Here is a 26,969-nt window from a genome sequence, read left to right on the forward strand (position 1 = left end):
TGTTGTACTGAGGACAAGAGATTTATTTATTTATTTATTTGTTGTTTTCATTTTCTCCTTTCATCCTTTATTGCATTTTTTTCCTGGCTCCATAAAATCTATTTCTTGGAGTGGGAATTATAGCAAATAAACAGATTAAGGCGGCATCTGAGACACAAGCATTCCATACTGAAGTACCTGGGATGAGTCCTGCTTCTGTTTCCAACCCTGCTTCCTGCTAATTTGCCTGGGAAGCAGCAGCAGAGAACCCAAGCACTTGGGCTTCTACCACCCACATGGTAGACCCAGATGGAATTCCTGACTCCTGCTTTAGACTTGGCCCAACTCCAGCTGCTGCTGTACACTGGGAGAGCTCTTTCTTCATCACTTACTCTGCCTTTCAAGAAAACAAATATAATTCTTAAAAAGAGTTTTATTTATTACTTCTATTTTTATTGAAAAGGCAGATCAGATTTATGGAGAGACAGAAGAGATCTTCATTTTGCTGGCTCAGAAGAGCCTGGAGCCTCTTCCAGGTCTCCCACACGGGCGCAGGGTCCCAAGGCTTTGGGCCACAAGCAGGCAGCTGGATGGGAAGTGGGGCAATTGGGACACAAACATTTTTAAAGCTAGTTCTTGGACCCATATTCTCTGAAATATAAAATCATTTAATAATTTCTTGATCTTTAAATTAAATATAGAATTTCTTAAATCCTCACCTTGCAAGTGCCTCACACTCACATGGAAGATGTGGAAGAAGCTCCTGGCTCCTGGCTTCGGATCAGCTCAGCTTTGGCCATTGCAGCCATTTGGGGGAATGAAACAGTAGGATAGAAGATCTTTCTGACTCTTCTCTGAACTGAGTTATGGTATCTTTTTTAAAAAAGCATTTATTGATTGATTGATTGATAGGTATGGTCCCTTTCTTGACCCAGTAGAGGTGACTTGGGCATACTTACCAGTTGAGCTCACATTCTGAGCTCTATGCTCCTTTCTGAATGTGCTACCCTCCAGCAAGTTTCTCCATGAACATTCTTCTGAAAAAGAAGAAAATTACAGGCCTTCAGAGACTGCCATTTAATAACAGTTTGTATATGTGAAACTAAGCTTCAAGTGGGGACCACAATGTCCCTTTATTAAAAGTTCACTCTCAACCATAAATAAAGAAATATCCTCTGCCCCATAGTAACACTGGGAAAGATTATTAATCAAGATAATGTATACAAAGTGGTTAAAAACAGTCACCAGTGCATAATAAAGTACTGCCACGAGAGTTATTACTGCACTTCAAAACACCCCAGAGGCAGTGCCCAATGAAGCCTAACCTTAGATCATAAGCAAATTTTCTCTGTCTGAATATAAGGATTTATTTCCCCTTACCTTTTTCAAATAAATAGAAGGAAGCAGCACTTTCACTTCCACTGCTATGGTCATGGAGCTCACGTCACTACCTGGTTTGTTTCACTCACACCTGCGGAAGTCAAACTCCAAGGCTGAGTGTCTCTTAGAGTGTCTCTGTTGAAAGAGCACGGGGACCCTGCAGTCCACTGACTCTCCATCACGTGCACCAGCTAGCCACTGCTTCCAAGGGAAGGTCAATGGTCTCCTGTTCAGACTCTGATTCACTGTCCTCTACTGCTTTCCCAGGCCACAAGCAGGGAGCTGGTTGGAAAGTGAAGCAGCCGGGGCTTGAACTGGCACATATACGGGATCCTGGTTGTGTGCAAGGCAAGGATTTAGCCACTAAGCTATTGTACTGGGCCTTCAAACACCCAGTTTAATCACAGCACCAGTACTTCCATGCTTTGTGACTCTGTAATAGTTACTTAAATTGTGTGTCTGCTGTTCTGTGCTTTCCTTCATAAACTAGCAAAACAATAGCTGTATTCGCAGCATGCTTTAAAACACCAGTACAGAGATAGACAAAGTCCCAGTAAGCAGTGGCCGTTAGTAATGCCACCTTAAGTCATGGCACTGAAACATTCTTCTTCCTACCAGTGCAGCATTCTGAGTGTAATCCCCTACAACACAATTACCTGAAAGCTCTTGTCTAAAACAATTTCTAGAAATAACCCCTCAAAAGCCCTGCTGAATCAGAATCACTGCGAGGGGACCTAGAAGTCTGCATTAGCAGGAGGGCCCCGGAGTCCCCACAGTCTTTCTCTGCCCCCCAAAACCTGAGAAGCGCTGGACTGGGGATGTGGACAGGGTGCTTCTTTAATGAAACCACGTGTCCCAGTTAGTCAGGCAGCGCTGAGAGCGAACGCCAATAATGTGGTGCTAACCAGAGGTGAGTGAGCGCCACCTACTGCCTCGTTTTAGAATGCAAGGTTGAGGTGGATTCAAGAGCTTTCTCGGTAACTGATTCACTTAAACCCTGAACCGATCCTAAACAGGACATACAAACAACAGAAAACACTGTCAGGAGACATGAACTCAGGCTTCACTTAATAAGGAAAAATATTTCCAAGTTACAAGAGTGTTTTAGAGTTCTAGCTTTATCTAATCAACTGTGCAATTTCAAGGAACTGCTTCCAATAGTGAATGTAACTCCTCAACTGATGGCCTGTGCCAACAGCAAAAGGAAACCCCAAGCCACTGGATGCCCTGACTGCTGCAATAAAGCAACCTGCAGTCATGCTCACTCCCACTGCACCCTCCCCAGGTTCCGAGGGAAAAGCAAGATGGAGAAGGACACACTTTCTGATCCCACACCATCCAGTCAAGTCAGTAACAAAACTGCCCCTGAAGGACACTAAGCTGTAAAGTCAACATGTTCTCTGGAATGTACTGATAACAACATCCGGACTCCCAAAGCCAACTTCCCCTCCAAGCGGCAAATGTATGCAAATAAGGCCAAGAGCCCAAGAGAGATGCATAAAGCTTTATCAATGAAAAGTCAAAGAAACCACACGTTTTGAATTTTTGTTTATTTTTTTTTTTTAAAGAAATGGCGAAATATATACAGTGAGGTCTGAATCCTCATCACAGGCTGTGGATGATGGTCCGGTTGCGAAGCTCTTGAATGTAGTCTTTGGCATGGTCAAGTGCCGTCTTCGGGGTCTCACGTGGAGGTGGCGGTCCTTCCATCAGCTTCACAAAATAATGGCAGTACACCTTCTCCATGATCCCAAAGCGTCCTCTGCCGTGGTAGCGGATGCGTTTCAGGCACTGGCCTCGCCCTGAGGTGGACTCAGCTGTATGGGGAAGAAAAAGAACAATAGGAGACGACTATAGCTACAAAATTACAGCTGACAGCTGACCAACTTTTGTCCTTCCATTCACTGGACTGTAAGATCACATAAGCTCACTAAGATTACACAATATAGGAGCCTGGCATGGTAGCCTAGCAGCTGAAGTCCTTGCCTTGCATGCACTAGAATCCCATATGGGTACTGGCTCATGTCCCAGTGGCCCCGCTTCCCATGCAGCCCCCTGCTTGTGGCCTGGGAAAGCAGTCAAAGACGGCTCAAAACCTTGGGATCCTGTACCCACGTGGGAGAACCAGAAACTCTTGGCTCCCGGCTTTGGATCAGCGCAGCTCCAGTCTTTGTGGCCGCTTGGGGAGTGAATCAACAGACATAAGATCTTCCTCTCTGTCTCTCCTCCTCTCAGTATATCTGACTTTCCAATTAAAAAAAAAAAACTTAAGACGCTGGACTTTATGCTAGGTATATGCTTGCAATGAAGGAATCTCAACTGAACTTGAACTGTGGTTATGCAGCAAGGTGGAGGAATCCACTATGGGAGGAGGGGTATGGGAGGGGTGGGATTCCCCAGTGCCTATAAAACTGTATCACATAATACAATGTTAATAACAATTAAAAAAAAAAAGAACTCAAGGGAAAAAAAACTTTAAAAATAAAAATAATAAAACACAAATAAATCTGAAGAGGAAACAAAAAAGATAACATGAGATACCACTGATCAGGTATCTCAAAACAAGTTATCTCCTGAGCTCGAAGAAACATGCATTATTCCAGTGCTGGAGAAACAGACTCAGGCTGGCAAGGCCCCAACATCCGCACACTTTACATACTGAAAACAAAATCACACATTTCAGCTGGTGGCAACTGCTAGGAAGGAAACAGATCATAGGCATGTGCCAGAAACTGATGGGACACTGGTGCAACTGGGGGTAGAAGGTGTCACAGACATCCCCGGGAAAGATGCACTGACCTAAAGCTAGGACATGCCAGTCCTACAAGCTGCAGGAGTGGGAGAGAGCCAGCAGGTCCCTACGGTGGAAAAATAAAAGAAGGGCAGAGAAGGCACAGCAGACAAAATAAGGACGGGGAGGAGAGGAACAAACCCAAAGAAGACACCAGGGACGAAGGCAAGGAGACAGATTACATGAGAGGACTCTAAAAGTGGAAAACGAAGTAAAAACAAATCAGTTTGTTTGGCTGGAAAAATCTTTTTAAAAAGTTAAAATTTTCCAAATAGCTGTGATACTAACAGTGTACATGCTTTTATTTCATCTCAGATTCACAATTTATGTTTTGTTCCCAAAGGACTCTGTCAAAGAACAAAACTACATATGACAGATGTTTTAAACCAATTTAGAAGATATATACCATCCTCTAACTATGCAGGTAGTATGCACTCAGATGCTTTCTGAGTGAAAGCAAACATCAAAACTTCATAAACAAGAATGACTGTACTCTTTCAACATATATCAGCATGTATTAAAGAAGCCAATATTTCCTATTACTATTATGCAGGTAAATGTACAAATCTTCCCATCTTATTATTACAAGTCCTCTCTTCTCCCTCATTGCATCATTCTTACCTCAAAAAACTGACGTAAACCCAGCCGACCACTTTCCCTAAGACCAATAACTAAGCAGTGAGATTGTCTTGGTCCACGTCTATCTTAAAGCCTCTTCACTATGTCATCAGTCACTCTAAGTTTGAAGAGGAATTGCACTTCCATGCAGCATCAAGTATTAGAATTGGACTGATGGCAGACATATGGCAAATTACCATATGAGAACCTATGCTAATAAGGAAATATTTTCCTTAAAACGCCTACAGGTTTTTCAGGGTACTGTACTATGACATCCTCTGCTGAACCAGCATAATAGCCAACAAGTAACCAATCGTTCAAAATTCAAATAAGTTCCATATATATATAAAGATTTATTTATTTTTATTGGAAAGGCAGATTTACAAAGACAGAAAAGATCTTCATTTCACTGGTTCACTCCCCACTGGCCACAGCGGCCAGAGCAGAGGTGATCTGAAGCCAGGAGCCAGGAGCTTCCTCCGGGTCTCCCATGTGGATGCAGGGTCCTGAGGCTTTGGCCACTCTCTGCTGGCTTCCCAGGCCATAAGCAGGGAGCTGCATAGAAAATGGAGCCAGGACAAGAACTGTGCCCATATCCCAGCTCTTGCAAGGTAAATATTAACGATCACACCGGGCACTCAAATAGATATTTTTTTTCTTAAAGATTTATTTGTTTTTATTGCAAAGTCAGATATACAGAGAAGAGGAGGAGAGACAGAGAGGAAGATCTTCCGTCCAATGATTCACTACCCAGGTGACCACAATGGCTGACGCTGAGCCGATCTGGAGCCAGGAGCCAGGAACTTCCTCCAGGTCTCCCACGCAGGTGCAGGGTCCCAAGGCACTGGGCTGTTCTCAACTGCTTTCCCAGACCACAAGCAGGGAGCTGGATGGGAAGTGGAGCTGCCAGGACATGAACCAGTGCCCTTATGGTATTCTGGCACTTTCAAGGCAAGGACTTAGACCACTAGGCCACCGCGCTGGGCCCTTACATAGATTTCTAAAGAACAAAATGTCTAGGTCTTTTCTAAGAATACATTGAGCTAATTCAGTTTCCAGCATTTGTAAGTATGCCACCAGGGTAATCATGAAGTAAAAGGCTTCCCTGGTCTCAGGAACAGGGATCTGTGGTAAGGTGCAGTTCACACCCCAAGCGGCCGTAATGGGCAGGGCCATGCCATGCCAAAGCCAGGAACCTGGAGCTTCCTCTGCATTTCCCACATGAGTGCAGGTTACAGGGGCACAAACACCTAGGCTATCTTCTGTTGCCCTCCCAGGTGCACCACCAGGGAGCTGGATCTTGAACCAGTGCCCAGTAGGATGCCAGCACTGCAGGCAGGCACTTATTCACTATGCCACAATACCAGCTCACTCCTTGCCCCATGCAATTTTTTTTATCAGAGAAGCTTCATAAATCAGATATCCAATATGTCAGCATAGGCTGTTTCATCTTCCTAAGAGTATCCATCTCCTGAAGATTACTGGAGCCCGTACCGTGGCTTATCAAGTTAAGCCTCCACCGTAGCACTGGCATCCCACACTGGCACCAGTTTGAGTAGTCCCAGTTGTTCTACTTCTGACAGCTTCCTACTAATGGCTTAGGAAAGCTGTGAAAGATGAAGCAAGTCCGTGAACCCTATATCTGCTTGGGAGACACAGAGGGAATCCTGGTTCCTGGGTTCAGGCTAGCCTAGTTCCAGCCATTTAGGCCAATTCGTGAATGAACCAGTAAGATACCTCTTTCACTCACCTTTCTCTCTCTCTCCCATACTCGCGCTCTTTAAGTCTGCCCTTACAAATAAAAATAAATAAGTCATTTTGCGGGGGGTGGGGGGGTGGGGGGGTGAGGGTGGGGGCACGGTAGCCTAGCAACTAAAGTTCTCGCCTTGATTGTACCAGGACCCCATATGGGCGCTGGTCCTAATTCCAGCAGCCCACTTCCCATCCAGCTCCCTGCTTGTGGCCTGGGAAAGCAGTCGAGGATGGCCCAAAGCCGTGGGACTCTGCACCCACATGGGAGACCTGGAAGAGGCTCCTGGCTTCTGGCTTTGGATCAGCGCAGCTTTGGCTGTAGTAGCCACCTGGCCTCTGTTTCTTGTACTCTCTGTATATCTAGATGCCTTTCCAATAAAAATAAAATAAATATTTTAAAAGAGAGAAAAAAAGAGTATATAGGTAAAGCAATGATTTTTTAGCAGAAAAAATACATAAGGAGATCTCTGCAATAATGGCGTCTTGATGTGGGACTGGTTAAGTGAACTTCTGCTTAATGGCAACAGTAAACTGGCCCTCTGACGGGATGGCAGTATTAAGCTTCTCAGACTGCTTTTCCTTATTACGATTACTGAAAAGGATTCAAAAAGCTATTAAGAAAGGATTTGAAGACAACCCCTATTTCAATTTGTATGTGAAATACATTATAAAGTCTGTCAAGTAAGATTCCCATATTCATATAAAATGGAATAAAATTGATTAAACTCATTTGAAATCAGAATCATAAAGCAGGAGAGGTCACTAAGGTTTTAAATGAACAACCCTGCTCCTCTCTCAGTGCATCCCTCTCAGGATTCTGCAGTCCACATCCCCAGCATTATTTTTTTAAAGATTTATTTATTTTATTACAGAGTCAGATATACAGAGAGGAGGAGAGACAGAGAGGAAGATTTTCTGTCTGTTGATTCACTCCCCAAGTGAGCGCAATGGCCGGTGCTGCACCGATCCAAATCCAGGAACCAGGAACGTCATCCGGGTCTCCCACATGGGTGCAGGGTCCCAAGTCTTTGGGCCATCCTCGACTGCTTTCCTAGACCACAAGCAGGGAGCTGGATGGGAAGTGGAGCTGCCGGGATTAGAACTGGAATCCATATGGGATCCCGGCGCATTTGAGGCGAAGACTTCAGCCGCTAGGCCACGCCGCCGGGCCCATCCCCAGCATTTTTATTCAGGCTTTTCCCAGGAGAAAATACATATGACCTACTTCAGGGAACCCATAGATTCTCAGTTGCCATTTTGATTTCCCTCTGAATCTGTGCATGCATCAGGACAGAATTAGTTATAAGGATTCAGCTTTAAAATTAGAAAACTAAATTAAATTTCAGAAGGTGTGGTTGCTGGCAGCAATTCCTCAGGAGCTGGGCTGAAATTTTAACCCGCCCAGAATAAATATTTCCAGGAGGGTAGAGATTAGAGGACGAAGTAGAATTCAGGTGATGCTTCTGTTACTCTAATGCAGGTATGGGGAGCCTTTTATCCACCAAGGGCCATTTGGAGGACTCTAACATCATTTGTGGGACATACAAAACTATCAACTTAAAAAATATACAAATTTATTAAATTTTGAGTCCTACCTATTGTTGCAGGGCCAGGGCCAAACCAAATGATTATGCATGCCTCACATGACCTACAGGTCACATGTTCCCACCCTACTCTAATCGCTGAAACACTGTAAAGCACAACTCCATCTGAAATGTTCCAGCCCCTCTCCTCCTCTGAGGAACAGCAGTTCCCTATATTTTGAATTTAAATTATCTTCAGATAAAACAGTCCTTATTTGCAGGTTTGGTAGAATGAGACAATTTTGTTTCAATATCAACATCTTCGATGATAAAAGTGCAAATTTAGGAATAACGGCTGCTGAAGAAAACAGAAAACAGTAACTCCAGGGCCCAACGCAATAACTCAATTAGCTAATCCTCCCTATTTAAGTGGCACCGATTCATGTCCCGGCTGCTCCACTTCCCATCCAGCTCCCTGCTTGTGGCCTAGGAAAGCAGTCAAGGACGCAACAAAGCTTTGGCTCCCTGCACTCCAATCGGAGACCTCGAAGAAGCTCCTGGTTCCTGGCTTCAGACTGGCTCAGCCATGGCCATGGTAATCACTTAGCGAGAGCCAGCAGATGGAAAATCCTTCTCTCTGTAGATTTGTCTCTCCAATAAAAACAATTTAAAAAAAAGAAAAAAGTAACTCCAATTACTATTACACTTTCTGTGGTGTTAGAAGGGCATCAAAGAGCTCTGCGATAATGATAATAATCTTCTAGGAAAAAGCTGTGTGGCGTACATAGCAAAATACTCCCTTATGTTTGTACAGAGCATCATGCTTCACAAAGTACTGCCAGGCACATTAATGTACCATGGTTTGGAAAGAGCAGATACGAGCAGAGATAATGCTTCAGGAAATAGTGACCAAGGGGGCAAAACATGAGGGTCCCCTGGGCCTTTCAAGACCACCTGACTCTCGCAGTACTACAGGTCTTCCAAGGTTAAGTGACAGCACACTTACAGGGATTCATACCTGGTCTGACACGTCACAAATGAAGACTTTTTTAAGTCTTCTTGTGATACTTCATTCCTTCTAGCTGACAATAAATTTGTCATTTTAAATTTTAAAAAAAAAACTGCTCTTAGTTTTATTATGATAAAGGCGACTATATGTAGCAGTCTTACAATCTATTATTCATTAATTATTGGTAGCAGGTTTCATGACTTGTCTCATTACAGAAGAAGTATTAAAACAGTACAGTTGTTACCAATTTTAACATATTAATAATGACATGCTAAAGGCTGAAGAATAAGCCAGCATCAAAAAATTCCACTGGCAAACCAGTGCTAAGAAGTTATATATTGAAGAATGTTGTTAAATGAGACATGGTATTACTATTGGGAGACAAACCCCAATGCTAAGAATACTATAAATCTTACCTATATATAAATTGGACCTGAATTCCACATTGTGATCTCTCACTGCCATTTCTTGCGCTTCCAAGAGAACCTTAAACAAGGAAAAGAAAGGAATTTATAAGGCTAATTCTGAACTGCAACAGAATTGAATTTCTCATCTTTTGTTATCTCTGTAATATATCTGCTAATCACTTGCCTCCACTTAATAATCAATTTTCAAAAGAGAGTATCTAATGATAAGGATACCAGGGAGAAGGAGCTTGCTTTCCCCAGATGTGAACTGAAAAATGAAAAGCACGCAGTCTATTCTGCCAAGTTGTAACTGGTACATGTAAGCTGTACAGGAGGAGGTGGCGGCACTGGTACACGGTAGTGTATTTGAGTCAAGGACTTAACCAGAAAGGTCAAGAAATTCAAGGTCCCAGCATAGTAGCTTAGTGGCTAAAGTCCTTGCCTTGTATGTGGCATGATCCCATATGGGCACTGGTTCATATCCCAGCTGATCCACTTCCCTGCCAGCTCCCGGTTTACGGCCTGGGAAAGCAGGGGAAGACAGCCCAATGCTTGGGAACCTGCACCCGCATGGGGGACCTGAAAGAAGCTCTTGGCTCCTGGCTTCGGATCACCTCAATTCCGGCCGTTGCAGACACTTGGGGAGTAAACCAGAGGATGGAAGATCTCTCTATATATCCTTCTCTCTGTGTATCTGACTTCCCAAGAAAAAAATAAATTTAAAAAAAAAAAGAAAAAAATTCAAGAACTAAAATTTACCATTTAAAAACTCCAGAAAAAAATTCATTAACAACACCAGACAAAGAAAAAAAGCACATGAGAATTTCCTATAAGAAGTTAATTAACTGTCTTCAGAATACATTTTTATTCAAAGAGGACAGGTGCTGTCACAAATAACAGAAAGCAGATCTTTTATTCCTTTAAGACAAAGAATGTAGTACACGGCTTGGTATACAAAAGATAATAAATTTACTGAGTTAATTAAATGTAATAAAATCACAGCATCATAAGACTCTCATGTCTGAACCCATCAACGTCAATCATTCCATTTACTAAACTAAAAAGTAAGAACTCACTTTGGCTGAGAATTAATTGAAGATTGACCATTATCCCAAGACAGTGAGGACCAACTGTCAACATAGCTTATTGAAACAAGAATATTCATGTGTGTGGAATGAGGCTGTACAACTGCCACTGAACACATTAGTACCTGTGGAATCAGCCACAAGAAAAAGAACGCAGATAGGCTACGTGTCTTGTCCATCGTTACAAGAACAGTATCATGGAAAGGACTAGACTTCAGGGCTATGGAGTTTCAGTCCAATGATCTTTCTATTGAATCAATTTCCACGCAATAAAATTCTAAGAATCATGTGCAGAACTGGTTAAAAAATAGATCAAGCCACAAATTAATAAAGTCTATCACAGACCATAAAATAATTAATATTTGGTACAACTAAAAACATGTGAGAAAAAAACACTCAAAGCTTATATGGTCTCTAGGAAAAAGGAGGGCAATGACTGGATGCCCTACTTCATCACATAAAGTGTGTTTACACCAGGAAAGCTGGGGGTCTTACAAGCTTACCTCTTTGATTATCTGTGCCCCTTTCTTGTCACTGAACTCCAACTGTGCCAAAGCCTGGTCAATGGACATTCCTCTTATCTAGAATCAAAGAGTGAAAGAAGAAAACGGGTTCATTTCCAAAGTTTCCTTTTCAATAAAAAGCAAACATCTTACATAATCCAGGTAACTTCCAGAAACCGTGAACTAATCCAGAGAAAAGAAAAGAAAGCAAATTTGCAAACTGATACCACCCTTTTTAGGTCACAATCAAACACATTGACCAGAAAGCCTAGGTTGTACTAGCTTCACTACTACTGAAAGGCAGAAGACATGACAGGGAAAGACCAGAGTTGGCAACAGCCCAAGGCAGCTCCCTCTCCTGGAGGACAAACTGATACACACAGATCTGCTGCTTTGCTCTCGCCTCATCCACAAATTCATTTTCCAGGACTGGGTAGGACACCTTAAAAAGCAGCAGTTTGAAACAGGTTGAATCTACTTTTACAGGTAAACAATTTTCTTAGTCTCTGCTTTCAACCAGGCCCTAATGACTTATTTTATTGATTTGTCAGAAATTAAAAACTAAACCATACCTTTCTGAACAATTATTTTTGATAAACTACCAGTTGTCTGAACACGTATTTGTTATTTCTAACTTCTTGGAGACTGGGTGAATTTTTTTTTTCCTTTTAATTTCTCAAAACTCTAGGGGGAAAAAAATCATAGTTTCTTTCCTAAGTATTAAATAGTTGCAGTCAGGCTGGCATGCAACACATTAGTGTTAAAACTATTGCTTGTGATATCAAAATCTTATATCAAAACATCTGGGACGAATCCTGCAAGCTCCACTTCCAATCCAGCTTTTTGCTAATGTGCCTGGGAAAGCAGCAGACAGTGGTCTAAGCACTGGGCACTGGGGTCCATGTGGTAGACCAGACGGAGTTCCAGGCTCCTGGCTTTCACTTGGTCTAGTTCTAGATGTTGCAGCTATGGTGCAGACAATCAGTAGAAGGAAGATCTTCTTTTTATCTCTCTTTATTGTTCTGCTTTCCAAGTAAATAAATAAATAAATCTGTACATGGTAGTTGTCGCTGTATCTTTTAACTTTTAATGAGTTTTTAATGTTTTATTTTAAAGGTAGAGCTACAGAGAGAGAAAGGGAGACAGAGATCTTCCATCTGCTAGTACACTCCAAAGCCAGGAGCCAGGAGCTTCATCTGGGTCTCCTGAGTAGTTGCAGGGGTCCAACCACTTGGACCCTCTCCACTGCCTTCCCCGGCCATCAGCAGGGAGTTGCATCAGAACCAGCACCCATATGAGGTGCCAAAGGATTAGCCCACTATGCCATGTGCTGGCCCTGATAGTTGTCATTTTAACTTACCAATTTTGCCAGATACCACATCTTATCTTTGCTGTATTTTATTTGTCTTCGACAGTGGTAGATTTCCTTATAAACAGGAAAAAGAAAACAAGTAAAATTTAGCAAATGTATTAAAATGACAGTAAAACTCACTATGATAAGTTTCACTTTCTATGTCTAATGAAAATTTTAACATTACCAAAAATTTTGGAGCTCCTTTTCACATACAAAGCTGTATCTTTTCAAAGTCTCACAAAGCGTGAAACAAGAGTATAAAACAGGAGGTTTGTGCCAATATTTGCAACATACAGAAGGAATTTCAATGAAAACATCTTAAAAACATTTACCTCACAAAAGGAAAAACAGTAAGTTAAATAAATTCACAATTAGGGAACAGAATTGAAAAATAAACAAAATAAACACTTTTCATAAGAACAGTCAATGTTCAATGTGTTTTGTCAAGAGTATATATTTCAGAATAAGACTATGAATTTGAATTCCAGTTGTACCATCTGCCAGCTATGTAACATTGGACAAACCACTTAACCTCTAAGCCTCTTTCTCTTTAAAAGGAATGAAATAGTACTGACTGCCAAAACAACATAAAGAGGGCCCAGCGCGATGGCGCAGTGGTTAAGGTCCTCGCCTTGCACGCCTGGGATCCCATATGGGCGCCGGTTCTAATCCCGGCAGCCCCGCTTCCCTTCCAGCTCCCTGCCTGTGGCCTAGGAAGGCAGTTGAGGACGGCCCAAAGCTTTGGGACCCTGCACCCACGTGGGAGACCTGGAAGAGGCTCCTGGCTTCAAATCGGCATAGTATCGGCCATTGCGCTCACTTGAGGAGTGAATCATCGGACGGAAGATCTTCCTCTCTGTCTCTCCTCTCTGTATATCCACCTTTCCAATAAAAAAATAATAAAAATAAATCTTTAAAAAAAAACAACAACAACATAAAGGAAACTAAATATTAAAAAAATAAATAAATAAAAAGGGCCTGGTGCAATTGCCTAGTGGCTAAAGTCCTCGCCCTGCATGCCTGGGATCCCACATGGGCACCAGTTCGTATCCTAGCTGCTCCTCTACCCATCCAGCTCCCTGGGAAAGTAGCAGAGGATGGCACACAGCCTTAGGACCTTATACCCATGTGGGAGATGTGGGAGACCAGGAGGAGGCTCCTGGCTCCAGACTGGCTCAGCTCTGGCTGTTGTAACTACTTGGGGAATGAACCATTGGATAGAAGATCTGTCTCTCCTTCTCTCTGTAAGTCTGCCTTTACAATGGAAATAAATTTAAAAAAGAAAAAGAAAAACACTTAATAAACCACTCTGTAATGCACGGTACATGACAAGTTCTCAGGCTAGCTTTTATCACCCGCTATTTAAAGTAGCAGACAATCCATATTTTATTTTTGAATCAATCATCTAGTACACAATTTATAGAGTACAATACATTTTTTCAGTTCATGAATAGAGCTTTAACTAGAACAGGAAACATTTTATAATTCTTTTATAAAGTGAAAATCAAGTTGAGTTGTCCAAAGTTACAAAGCTTGTGAGAAAGCAAGCTGGAAGTCAAACAACAGGGAAGCATGTGAAGTAGCTAACACAAGGTCTAGCAGCTGAACTTTCCAGAATCCTCCTGATTCCGAAACCCAATTACACTACTGTATCATACCGCCACTTTAAAAAATTGAGAGTAAATGAATTAGGGAAAAAAAATAATCACTCATGGGAAAAAAATTAGAAAACAGTAAGACAAACACTAGCAAGAAGATCTCAAAACTTTCCAACACTCTGACTCCTTTCAGAATTTTCATATGCCTTAGAAACAGCAAAGCTTTCCCAAAAGGCCCTCTTTCATTATGTGGCATATTTCATTTCAGGGGCACCAGAAGCTGACAGGCTGAAAACTATAGCAACAGTCTGATGACACTCTCAGCTATAAAGTGTCCTGGGAAGCAAAGGACGAGAAAGAACTGTCACCACTGATAACAGGAATTTACAAAAACTCATCCACTCAATGAAGTCAGCCACAAAGAAAATGCCAACTTATGGACTCCCATTACAGGATATCATTAAACCAAACTGTATGTGATTATCCACAACTTCTGTTTTATATAAAAAATTTGTTTCCTTACACTGTTGTACAGTAATCCTGGCAAGAGCTTAAGAAAAAAAGGAAAAAGATGTTTACAAGCAACGGGAAAGTTTAGTCAACCTCTTTTGAAATTATAAACCTCAACATTTACTTTGGGCAGGTGAAATGGCTAAAGGTAATTTCTAAAGATTAAGCAGACAAATTTTCAGAGAGAGAGAGGGGGGAAAAACTATCCTGGCAAACAGATAAAGTGGGAAAGCCAGAGATCAGAAAGCCAAGTCATTCATCACTGCCACTGACGGCACCACAGTGAACAGTGGGTAAGCGCAGTGGGCACAGAACGCACCAAAGGCTCAAAGGAATAACCTAAATTTAAAATGCCTAAACCAAACAGCTTAAAAATCTCTTACAAGTTTACGTCTTGCTTTCATTCTATGTTGGAAGGCACAGATAGACAGATACAGATTTTCTGTGTAGGATTTCTGCCACAAATATCCAGGGTAGCCAGGGACAGCCCAGTTTAAAGCCAGGAACCCAGAACGCTGTCACAGTCTCTCAAATGGAGTACGGGCACCCTAGTACCTGACCCATCATGTGCTGCCCCCAGGTGTGCACCGGCAGGAAGCAGGAACTGGGAGCAGGGCTGGGCTCAAGCCAGCTCCCCGATAGGGGATGGGATGCAGGTAACTTAACCCATGAGCCAAATGCCTACCCCAAGAAATCAGCTGATCTTCATCCCCACCACCCTTAAGTTTTACTTATTTATTTGAAAGGCAAAGTTACAGAGAGAGAAAGACAAAGAAAGAAAACTTCCATTTGCTAGCTAGCTCCCCAAAAACCTGCAACGACCAGAGCTGGGTCAGTACCAAGCTAGAAGCCAGGAACCTCTTCCAGGTCTCCCACAGGGTACAGAGACCCAAAGAGTTAGGCTATCTTCCACTGGCTTTCACAGGCACATTAGCAGGCAGCAGGATTGGAAGTGAAGCAGATTGGAACTGACAACCACATGAGATGCCAGAGGAACAGGCAGTGGCTTTACCCACTCTCCACAGCGTGGCCATTGGGGTCATTTGGGAAGCCAGCCAGCAGATGCAAGCTCTTTCTCTGCTTCTCCTTCTTTCTGTAAATCTGCCTCAGAAAAAAATACACCTCTTTTTAAAAACTTCATTTATTTTTATGTCAAAGTCAGATATACAGAGAGGAGAGAAACAAATAGGAAGATCTTCTGTCCGAAGATTCACGCCCCAAGTGGCCACAACAGTCAGTGCTGCGCCGTGCCGAAACTGGGAGCCAGGAGCCTCTTCTGGGTCTCCCACGCGGGTGCAGGAACCCAAGGTTTTGGGCCGTCCTTGATCATTTTCTCAGGCCACAAGGAGGGAGCTGGGTGGAAAGTGGGACTGCCGGGATTAGAACTGGTGCTCATATGGGATCCCGGCGCATTCAAGGCGAGAACTCTAGCCACTAGGCCACTGCGCTGGACCCAAAGCTTTTTTTTCTTTAAATCAATAATTAACTAAACAAAAATGAAGAAACAATAAATCATACTGATTCAGAGCAATACTTAGACAGCATTTTTCTTAATAAAATGTATGTTGTCAGGCCAGCACAATAGCCTAGAGGCTAAAAGTTCTTACCTTGCAAACAGGGATCCCATAAGGGTGCAGGCTCTAATCGTGGTTGCCCTACTTCCCATCCAGCTCCCTACTTGTGGCCTGGGAAAGCAGTTGAGAATGGTCCAAATCCTGGGGCCCTGCATCCACATGGGAGACGTGAAAAGGCTCCCGGCTTCGGATTGGTTCAATTCCAGCCGTGTGGTCACTTAGGACAGTGAATCAATGGATGGAAGATCTTCCTCTCTGTCTCTCCTCCTCTCTGTATATCTGACTTTGCAATAAAATAAATCTTTTTTAAAAATGTATGCTGTCAAGTTCATAGAAAAACTAAGCAAATGACATGGTCCTTATTACTTAGGTAAGATTTATCATCCCTTTGAATCCCTTAGGGCCTACAGAAGATGTTTGCTGAGCTGAACGATTTATAATTAATGCAGTGACTCTATTTCCATAGTGCTTATCTCAGTTCATTTTCTCAGGGATTTAAATGTTAACACATTATGTATGCTATTATTTCTTTAAGTTTTTTTTTTTTTAGCAGATGTGTATATACTTCACAGCAAATTTACATTAACCTGGAAGTTAGTTTTATATCGCAGACTAGAAACACCTCTGACAGTCTGGAGGAGATACAGAAGTTCTGAGCAATTAAAGATAAATCTCTCATAGGAATGATTAAATGCAAACCACAGGTTCAAAGATTTATGAATCACAAAAATAAGCAAGTTAAAGTATTCTAAACACACAACACTGAAAATTCACATACTTGATTTACACACTAGCCACTGCCGTAAGTCAATCTCGCTAAGTGCTAACGCTCCGTTATCAAGAATTCATCAGTAAGCTTCTGCACCAACAAAGCAGACTGTTTCAATCTAAGAACTTCGTTTTAGAATAAAGACCCTCCCCTCATTCAAGGAAGTTAACTAAAGGCAGAAGATAAGTAAAGCAACGATATTCTTTCTGAACTACAAAGGGATAATTACATAATCTGTGCCAACAAAATATTCATAATTGTACAATTTTAATTTTTACAAACCACTGCTGGGCAAATAAAAATAAAACAACTCAGCAAAATTAAGAGGTTAATTCAATCACACTCACTGCTGGCCTCCGAGGCTCCCCAGGCAGTTGCGGAGGATAAACGATGCTATTCTTCTTCTCCCATTTTCGAGAAATGTCAAGGGCAGTACTTGTGTGGACACATGATTGGGGTACCATCCTGGGGGATAAAAGAAGGCGGTAAAACAATACTCTCAGAACTTTTCCTGGAGTTTAACCAATCTTCTAAGCACACCAATTCCATCTTGACAAAAACAACCTAATGATTTCAAGTGGAAATATTCTATACGTTTTCTGTAATAGAGACTGCTTTTACATAAAATACTACACAGAGCTACTTTACTGAGGACTAAGATGGGTGACAGTTAATAACTCAAATAAGCTAAACAGTAAAAACATAGTAACCCAGGATCTCTTGATCTGCCTATGAAAAAGTGGTTCTTTATTTTAAGTAAGCCCTGTCCTAAAACAGATTTAAAGACCTAATAGATCCCTAACCTGGATTGTGAACTCAGCCAACTTTGTTGAGTAAGTAAGACAAACACACGACTATAGGCCAACAAGACTGGGGCTGAAGATGCTTTTAAATACCAAATCAAAGAGCTACAACTCGATGATGAAGACCCTGAAAGCATCACTTCCTGTACTCCCATCTCCAGGTATCCATTCTCCCCCTGCCGTATTAGTAAACCAAATCATCGGTAAATAGTGCCCTAAGACTATCTTCACCTTCCAGGTTCCCTTTCTCCTGTAAGAGCCACTCACCAAATTTTACAAGTGGCCCTTGATATATTTCTCAAATGCTTTGCCTCCTCTCCCAGTTGCCACCATGCTAGGGTTGGACCTGTTCTCTTTCAGAATCACAGCAACAGCCTCTAGGCTGACTTCTCCTTCATCAGCCTTCCTAGCTCCAGTCCGCCTTTCTCTGCCAGAGTATCAAATGACTCATCCTCCTGTAGCACAGAATTAGTCACGTCATTCTCCAGTTTAAAACTATTTTTTGAGATAAAGCAAATGAATAATTATACACTTCTATTTTTTTCATGTCATTGACAACTGGGATTGTGGTATGGAAGCAGGAAAAGTGGGTTAAAATCCTGTAAATTCTAAATTTCACCTCTGAAAAGTGGTTTAAAAATAATGACCTAGAAGCAATTAGCTCTCCTTACGTTTAGATGAATTTCTTAAAATAAGCTAACCCATCAGAAAGAATCAAACTTCAAGGAAACACAACTGATTGCAGGTCATGAACAAAGAATGCACAAAGTGGACATGAAACATTACGTATACAGAAACCAAGCAAGTCACATCAAAGACTGCCAGGGTCAATTCACAGGCACTTAAGAGCCAACCAGCAGATGCAAAGGCGGCACAATTAAAGGACTTATAAGGATAATAACCGCAATGAATTAAAACATATCAAAAATGATGGACCCAGCATGGTGGCCTAGTGGCTAAAATCCTCGCCTTGCACAAGCTGGGATCCCATATCGGAGCCAGTTCTAATCCTGGAGGCTCTACTTCCCATCCAGCTCTCTGCTTGTGGCCTGAGAAAGCAGCCGAGGATGGCCCAAAGCCTTGGGACCCTGCACCCACGTGGGAGACCTGCAAGAAGTTCCTGGCTCCTGGCTTCGGCACGTCGCAGCACCAGCCATTGCAGTCACTTGGGGAGTGAATCATCGGATGGAAAGAAGATCTTCCTCTCTGTCTCTTCTCCTCTCTGTATATCTGACTTTGCAATAAAAATAAAATAAATCTTTAAAAAATATATATCAAAAACGAAATCCAGGCTTAAATATTAACACTTAAAGTTGTATATTTGCAGATTCTTACTCATACCTGTGATCTGTATGATGTACTTGGCAAAGTCTTTGATTTTAGTCTTCAAACTACTCAAAATAATCAAACAAACCTACTCTCTTCTTAAGCACATAATTTTCTAGAAAGATGTTTCTCTATTTGAAAAGGAAGGACAGAAAAAGAGAGAATTTCTTTCTGCTGATTCACTCCCCCAAATGTCTACAACAGCCAGGGCTGGGCCAGAAGAAAGAGCCAGAAACTCCATCCTGATCTCCAGATCACCAGGGTGGCAAGGGTCCATGTACCTTCCCAGGCACATCAGCAGGCAGCTGAACCAGAAGCAGAGCAGCCTGAATTCAAAGCAGTACTTGCCTTCACTGCAGTGCAGTTTGACCTGATGTATCACAATACCGGCTCCACTTACTGTATCATTTCTCTTACATGTTACCTCAAGTTCACCACTCACATCTCATTATCAAGATCAATGCCACCATAGATCTTTTCTTTGACATCCGTGTTTAGCTTTCCAATGTTTTAACTGAAATGCATAAAACCAGGACACTTGATGTTAGCAGACAGAGGACTTCCTAATGAAGCTCTAGAGCACAAGATGCAGGGAGACGCTGTGGAGTCAAGCAGATCTAAGTCCAGATCCTTCTAGATGACAAGTTATAGAGAAATCATATAACTTTCTGCAGCTAGTCTTCTCATCAATAAATGGAGTAATAATAATTACCTCATAACCTTAAGAAGCTTACCTGAGACACTACAAATAAAACACCGAATCTGACACTTTCAGGGGCTGAGTTAACTTCTGGTGTAATTACTTATGGGGAGAATTGCACCTACTTCATTCCTTCCTTATGGATTAATATTCCATACCCCATGATGGCTGCCCAGGGCACTGCAGATGAGGGCTGGTCTGCTCCGGACCCAGCATGTCTCCCAGGCTTCAGCCTGGAACAGGAGGGGCCGCAGGAGCCAGTTACGGGATTCCAGTTGACCAATGGCACAGCTGAATGAACATTCCTTGCATAGTTGGGGCACAGACAGCCCCTTTGCCTGTCCACGTGTCTACAGGAGTATAAAACTCCACACATATCTCAAAGGCCCTTTCCGCCTCCCTCTTCCTTCCCCTCAGTGCGAAGGGGGCCCAGGAGCGGATTTTCCAATAAAGCTTCCATTACAACTCTGAACAACTTGCTGATATTACTCCACCAGCGGGCAGGCGGACGGTGGTCATCATCTAACACCCTATGGTTTCTATCATGTAATAAACACTGATGGCTAACATGCGTTTAAATTAGCCTTTGTGAATGGTTCACTTCTCCCCACCCAAACTGAGTCCAGGGAACAGGTTTCTCATATTACACAACTTTAAACTTCCTGCTCAAGCATTTACATTTCTATGCTCACATAATTGCCCCTCTTTAGACCTTGATTTCTTTGTGGAAAGAGGAGCTGGCCGATGTCAATCCTGGGGTCCTGCCTAACCTCAATTCCATCTCTAGCCTTATTACAACATACACACAAACCCCTCAGCCAGCCTGAAAGATTTACTGGGGGGAGGTGCATCCCTTCCTCACCCATTAGCAGTATCTTGTATTCCTCAAAGCCTCAATATATATTGGACAAATTAAATACGAAGCTTAATAAATTAAACATTATGAATTAATGACACACTTTCTAATATCAATAACACTTATAGGACTCAAACAGTTATCAACTAAATTATTAAGCAGATATTCAGCCACTGTAATCAAATAAAATGAAAACAGTATTCCAAATGAGGTAACTGAAGCACTGTATATTAAAATCAAAGTTCCTGTGTGCCCTCTCCTGGTCAGTAGTTGGAACACCAATGAATTAAAGCATAAAAACTAGAAGCAAAAATTGAAAATATAAACTAATACAAAATTGACACTTTTATGAAATTTCATATCTGTGAAGAGTCAGTACAGAAAACACATTAAAGAAAAGGCAGAAGCTAGAGTTAACAAATGATGGCACAGGTCATTCCCAGGATCCACTGTTGTGCACACACATGGAGACCTGGAAGAAGCTCCTGGCTCCTGGCTTCGGATCGGCTCAGCTCCAGCTGGTGTGGCCACTTGGGGAGTGAACCAGTGGATAGAGAATCTCTCTTTCTCTTGTAAATCTGCTTTTCAAATAAGCACAAATAATACATCTTTTAAAAAAAACTATCAAGATAAATCAAAACTTTTTAAAACAACTGAAATGTAGGATCAACATCGACCACTTTCAAGTTTAAATGTTACAGACAAATGCGTTTCATTTACTGAAAACTATCTCTGTTCCCTGGGATGAGGGCAGATGTGGACGAAGTCCCCAGAGTACCTTCTACACAACACACACAGAGGTGCTTAAAGACAAGGCAAGGCTGCCAGAGCCCAATCACAAGGCGAGTGGGTCCCCCCATCCCACAGGACTGACATCTGATTTAGTTTCTCTCAATATTCAAGTGGTTTAAACCTACAAATATTTAAATAAGCTTAACGATCATTTTTAAAACTGTAGTCATCAAGCAATATGTACAAAAAAGTAGCAGATATAAGCCTTTTTTTTCTGGCTTAAGAGTTTACTCAGTTGAAACAGAATTCTGAGAAGAAATCTCAGAATTTTCTAAAGTCACAATCTGAAAACAAACAAAAAAAAATTAGAAAACCTCCTGTTTAGTACTCAAAGGTCATCCTGAAATTGAGTACAATGTATACCCAGGTCTCCAGCAGAATAATAGCCTTAACTCAATCTCTCAATTATACTCAACAAAGATAAAATGTTCTTTGTTTCAAATTTACTTCTGAGAACATTCAGTTCTCACTTGAGACTGAATAAAAGAACATCCTCCCTTCTTGTCTCAATTAAAATCTAAAATAAAGAGGCTGAAGTGAAATGAAATGCATGTTTTCCTAAGTCAATATAATTTCATTTTGTGAAAGTCAAGGACAAACAGAGAAACAAGAGCAAACAAAGAAACGTGGCCCTGTTAAGCATTCTCAGCGTTTCTCATCCTCCCCACTGCTGGCGTGGGGCCACAAACTCCTGCCTTGCAGGGTGCAGGGAGGTGCTGTACCACGCACCCACTGGAGACCAGCAGCCAGCCAATCAGCCTGAGCTGTAAAAACCAAAGGCGCTTCCAGCCATTTCAAATGCTTTGTGGGTAGCAAAACTGTCTTAAAGTCACTCAGCTGCAGTAACGGTTAGCAGAAGTCATGCTCTCATGTACCCAGTTTACTCACTCGGCCCATCATCTGCACCCTTCAGTAGACTGCGTGCTCCAGGAAGGCAGGGGTAACCATCCCTCCTAGCTGCAAGACTCTCAGTACTCGAAACATTTCTCACACAGAGCAGGCGCTGAACACTGTATTTGCAGAATGAAAAAAAAAAAAAGATCGTAGTGACAGCCAGGCAAGGTAAGAAGCTTTTGTGTGTGGGTAAATAACTATGCAAAAATCTCACATGTGGTTGGAAGCTGAGGAAAACTGGAAGTGCATATACATCTAATGACTGGGATGGAACTGAGCTCTGAAACATTCTGCCACATCGACTGAAAACACTGCGCAGCCCAAATAAAATAGATCCACTGGCCTGGTTCACCTCCCAGCTCTTCACTCAGTAACCTCTTAAGGCTAGCCAGTGGAGCCCCAGAGCAACTATTTAAGGGAAGTCCCACCCTTCTCTGCCCACATGTTACCTTCATTTCCCACAATATATAAGGTCATTTAAAAAGTTCATGGGAAAATAGAACTCAAGGGTAAGTAAATTTTGATACAGAAAAAAAAAATTGGAATCCCCACATAGATTTTTCTTTCATAACATGTACTTCTGTGAACTTTTTAAAGATCTCATAAACCAAGGATGCTAGCCCACTGCAAAAGCAAAGAACAGATAGGGCTGGTGTGGTGTTGTAGCCGTCTTATCCTCATCCTGCAGAGCCAGCCTCATACCTAGACACATGTTCTAGTCCCGGTTGCTCCACCTCCCATCCAGCTACCTGCCTGGGGCCTGGGAAAGCCACAGAAGATGGCTCAAGGCCTTGGGATCCCACACCCACGTGGGAGACTCAGAAGCTCCTGACCTGCCACTTCAGATCAGCCCATCTCTGGCCATCGCAGCCACAGAATCAACAGATGGAAGATCAATCTATCTGTGTCTTTCCCTTTCTTTTCTTGTAACTATTTGAAATAAAATAAACATAAATGTTACAGAGCCAACACTGTACGGCAGTGGGTAATGCCACTGCTTATGTTGCGAGCATCCAACCTGGGCACCAGGTTTTGGCTGTTCTACTTCCAATCCACAGACCTGCTTGACGACCTGGGAAAGGCAGCAATAATTGGCCCAAGTGTTTAGACCTGGACACTCACGTGGGAGATACGGATGAAGCTTCTGTTTTGTGGCTTTGGCCTGGCCTAGCACTGGCCTTTGTGGCTATCTGGGGAGTGAACCAGCAGATGGATGATTTCTCTCTCTCTAACTCTGGCTGTCAAAATATAATAATAATAATAATAATAATAATAATAATAATAATAAAGTCAGGGGCACAGTACTATGGCATAGTAGGCAAGGCTTCTGTTAAAAGTGCCAGTAACTCGTGTAAGTCCTGGCTGCTCCACTTCCAACACAGCTTTCTGCTTATGGACTGGGAAAGCAGCAGAGCACGGCCAAGTCCTTGGGACCCTGTACTTATGTGGGAGGTCTGAAAGAAGCTGCTGGGTCCTGGTTTTGAATCAGCTCAGCTCTGGCTGCTGTGGCCATTTGGCAAATGAATCAGCAGATGAACAACCTCTCTTTCTTTCTCTCTGTAATTTTATCTTTAAAACAAATATAAAGGTAATTAAAAAGAAATAAGGAACATTGATTTGCTTGAATGCTTTCACCTAAAGCAGTAAAATAAAACATCATTAAGTTACACCACCGGGCCCAGCGCGGTGGCCTAGCATCTAACCTTGAACGTGCCAGGATCCATATGGGCACTGATTCTAATCCTGGCACCTCCACTTCCCATTCAGCTTGCTGCTTGTGGCCTGGGAAAGCAAAGATGGCCCAAAGCCTTGCGACCCTGCACCTGCATGGGAGACCTGGAAGACGTTCCTGGCTCCTGGCTTCGGATCGGCACAGCACCAGCCGTTGCAACCACTTGGGGTGTTAATCAGACAGAAGATCTTCCTCTTTGTATATCTGACTTTGCAATAAAAATAAATAAATACATCTTAAAAAAAAAAAAAAAAACGTTGCCAGGGTCCTCACCAAATCTCTATTCACCCATCACTTTCTCACTCCCATAGTTTGCTGGAGTACTAAGGCAGATAATTTTTTTGTTTAAACCCTTGCACTGCTACTATTAATTGTGTATTCTTCAGTAAAACACCAAATCTCTCAGAAATGCATCCAGCAGTAAAAGAGAAAACTTAAAATTTGAAGATGGAAACTGGAACCGTCCTAGCAGACAGAGCCTGCAACAAGGTTTTATTCAGTCAGCAGGATTCTTCTTAACACAATTTGAAGTCTTTCGATAAGGAACACATTCAACAGACTGCCAAAGTCCCATCTCTCATTTTACACAGACATCTTTCAACTCCTTTATTTCTATTTTGTGCAATTAAGCTCCTAATCATTACATCTAGGATTTTATGTGTATGCTATAAGCATTATTTACACCTTTTTATTTGATTTTCATATGGCAATTTACTCCATTAGAAAGCTCACAATGGGTGTTCACAAAACTACATAACTTCACAACTACAAAGAGCATTTGAGATGATCTAGCAAAGCCCTTAAAATATAAATTAAAAAGACTAAACTCAAACACTTCTCGTTACTTAGTCCAAGTCCCCAACGCAAAGCAACTGATGCAAACAAACATTATTCAATTATTTACTTGTGTATGGCTCCATACTGGAGTAATGACAACCAACAATTGTTCCAACCTCCTCAAGACACAAACTACTGAGGAGCAGGGACGCACGTACATGAAGCCTTTACATAGTTTCCATGCTCAGAGAAAGGAAAATGTCATTTCTCCCTGTTTTACTGGGATCTGAGAAAACTTACACAAAGGGAAATGGTTGAACAGAGGCTTGATAGGACTACTCTAATAGACCGGAAATGAGAGCACAGTATTAAAAAAAAAAAGCACCAAGAAGCAAATAAATGCACAGCGCATTCTGAAAAGCATCAACAGGACACAGCAGGAGCAAGCAAATTGCAGCCCAGTCCCAAGAGCAGCCGAGTTCTGTTTTCTTCTTTAGTTTACGACAAACTCAAACACCTGAAACAGGGCTAAACGCCGGCAACGCGTTACTCGCCAGAGGCCTGAGCTGGGCCAGTCTGAAACTAGGGAGCTGCTTCTGGGTCTCCCTGAAGAGTCCAGGGGGCTCAAGCCCTTGCGCCATTCCCCACTGCTTTCCCAGGTGCGTTAGCAAAGAAGGATTATGCGATGCCAGGGCCCCAGGTCGTGCGCTCCCGGCTGCAACACAGCACCGGCCTCCGGAATAAAAATATTAACGGTAGCTGTGACTGAGGGTGACATTTTACTATGCACTACACTAACATGTCATAAGCAGCTCATTTGAACCTCCTAAAACATTTACAATATTTACAATTCTAACACTACTCTCAAATCACACAAGCAGTAACTGAAGCTTACAGAGGATAATTTTTCTAAAATCACACGCTTAAAAAAATGGGTTCACAGTCCACTTGTCGCCAAAGCCAACGAACTAAACCAAACTACACCAGAAAACTCAGGATCAGATTATCAATCTCCGCGTTCCAGTGAATGCACTGCCAAGAGGACCTGCTGCCCTCTGTGAAGTTCAGAGAGAGCGCCTCGTGCAACGCCACGCACGAAGGGATCCGCGGGGTCTACTCGGCTTTCAGGGAGAACCCCATGTGCAACCGGGAAAGGTGGGCGCGACCACGTCAAGCTGGAGCAGCCGAACCGTGTGCGGCAACGGCAGCCGAGACTGTGGACAAAGCCCGTTACACACGGAGGTCTGCGCAGTACCACGTCGGGAACAGGGAGGTGTCAAGGCCAACACTAGGGCCGTCCGCGCCGGCTCCACACGGAGCAGCAGCGCTCAGCCACTGACCAGATTATCGGGCCTTACCCCAAACACAGCCTCCCCCGGATCCTCAGGTTCTGCATCCATAAGGCACCTGCAACATCAACGCAAACCGTTAACTCACATCTCGAATCCTTCCTTTCTCTGCCTCTTACTTACTGAGAGAAATCCTTACCCAAATGTTCCAGTACGGTCGCCGCCATCTTCCTCTCGTTCTACGGAAGCCTCGGAGGCCAAAGGGCGCACGGCGATGCGCACGCGCAATACTCCAGCTCGCCTCCTGGCGTTGTCATGGATACCGCGGACGCCCTGCCCAGGTGTCCTCAGGCCAGCCCCTTACGACTTAACAAAGCCCCGAGAAACTGGTGTTTCCAGAAACCCACTAAGATGCAGGAAAAGTGTGGCTTCCCCTCACAAATGATGTAGGAGAGGGGACCAGTCTGTGAATAAGTCACCTCACCCCGACCGGCCGCGGCCCTCAGCTTTCCTCTCAACAAAGGCCAACATCGAGTCACAATTTATGAAAAGCAGTAAATGTGTGAAAATTTCCTTTTCAAAACAGCTTTCATTTCTTTCTTCTTTTTAATTAAAAGCGCGCTGAGACACTGGTTCATTTTCCAAACACCTGCACTAGTCCAGGCTCGGGCCAGGCATCCCCCGCAGGTGGCGTGGAGCCACCGGCTGCTCCAACCCACCGAGGACAGGAGCGGGCAGCTGGGCTGGGAGGGTAGCTCAGACCAACGCCGGGCACTCAACATAGGAATTGCGCGTCCTGCTCCCTATACCAGACTCCTCCCTGAAAGCTTTAGAAGAAAATACCATCTAAATATCAAATAATTCATGATGTGCTCATTGGCACTGGTCTCCGGACTGGCCACATGGGATGACTTACTCATGGACAACCAAATCTCATTTTATTCCTAA

General features: G+C 42.8%; 1 protein-coding gene across 2 annotated transcripts; it reads right to left on the reverse strand.

Annotated features, from left to right (window-relative positions):
* Positions 1-2,893: 2,893 nt before the first annotated feature.
* On the reverse strand, positions 2,894-26,308 carry MRPL22 (mitochondrial ribosomal protein L22). 2 transcript variants are annotated; one of them, XM_040991440.1, is made up of 7 exons: positions 26,221-26,308; positions 26,091-26,139; positions 17,200-17,317; positions 12,408-12,473; positions 11,048-11,125; positions 9,469-9,538; positions 2,894-3,176 (listed from the first exon to the last, which is right to left on the reverse strand). In XM_040991440.1, exons 1-7 carry the CDS (start codon positions 26,246-26,248, stop codon positions 2,965-2,967), a joined length of 621 nt encoding a protein of 206 aa, XP_040847374.1. In that variant the 5' UTR covers positions 26,249-26,308; the 3' UTR covers positions 2,894-2,964. The 2 variants fall into 2 exon arrangements, with proteins under 2 accessions (XP_040847374.1, XP_040847458.1); XM_040991524.1 differs by lacking the exon at positions 17,200-17,317 and having other exon boundaries at positions 26,221-26,290.
* Between the last annotated feature and the right edge of the window lie 661 nt (positions 26,309-26,969).

The sequence above is a fragment of the Ochotona curzoniae genome, unplaced genomic scaffold (genome assembly GCF_017591425.1).
Source record: "Ochotona curzoniae isolate NIBS_2020 unplaced genomic scaffold, NIBS_Ocur_1.0 contig_1, whole genome shotgun sequence".
Classification (NCBI taxonomy): domain Eukaryota; kingdom Metazoa; phylum Chordata; class Mammalia; order Lagomorpha; family Ochotonidae; genus Ochotona; species Ochotona curzoniae.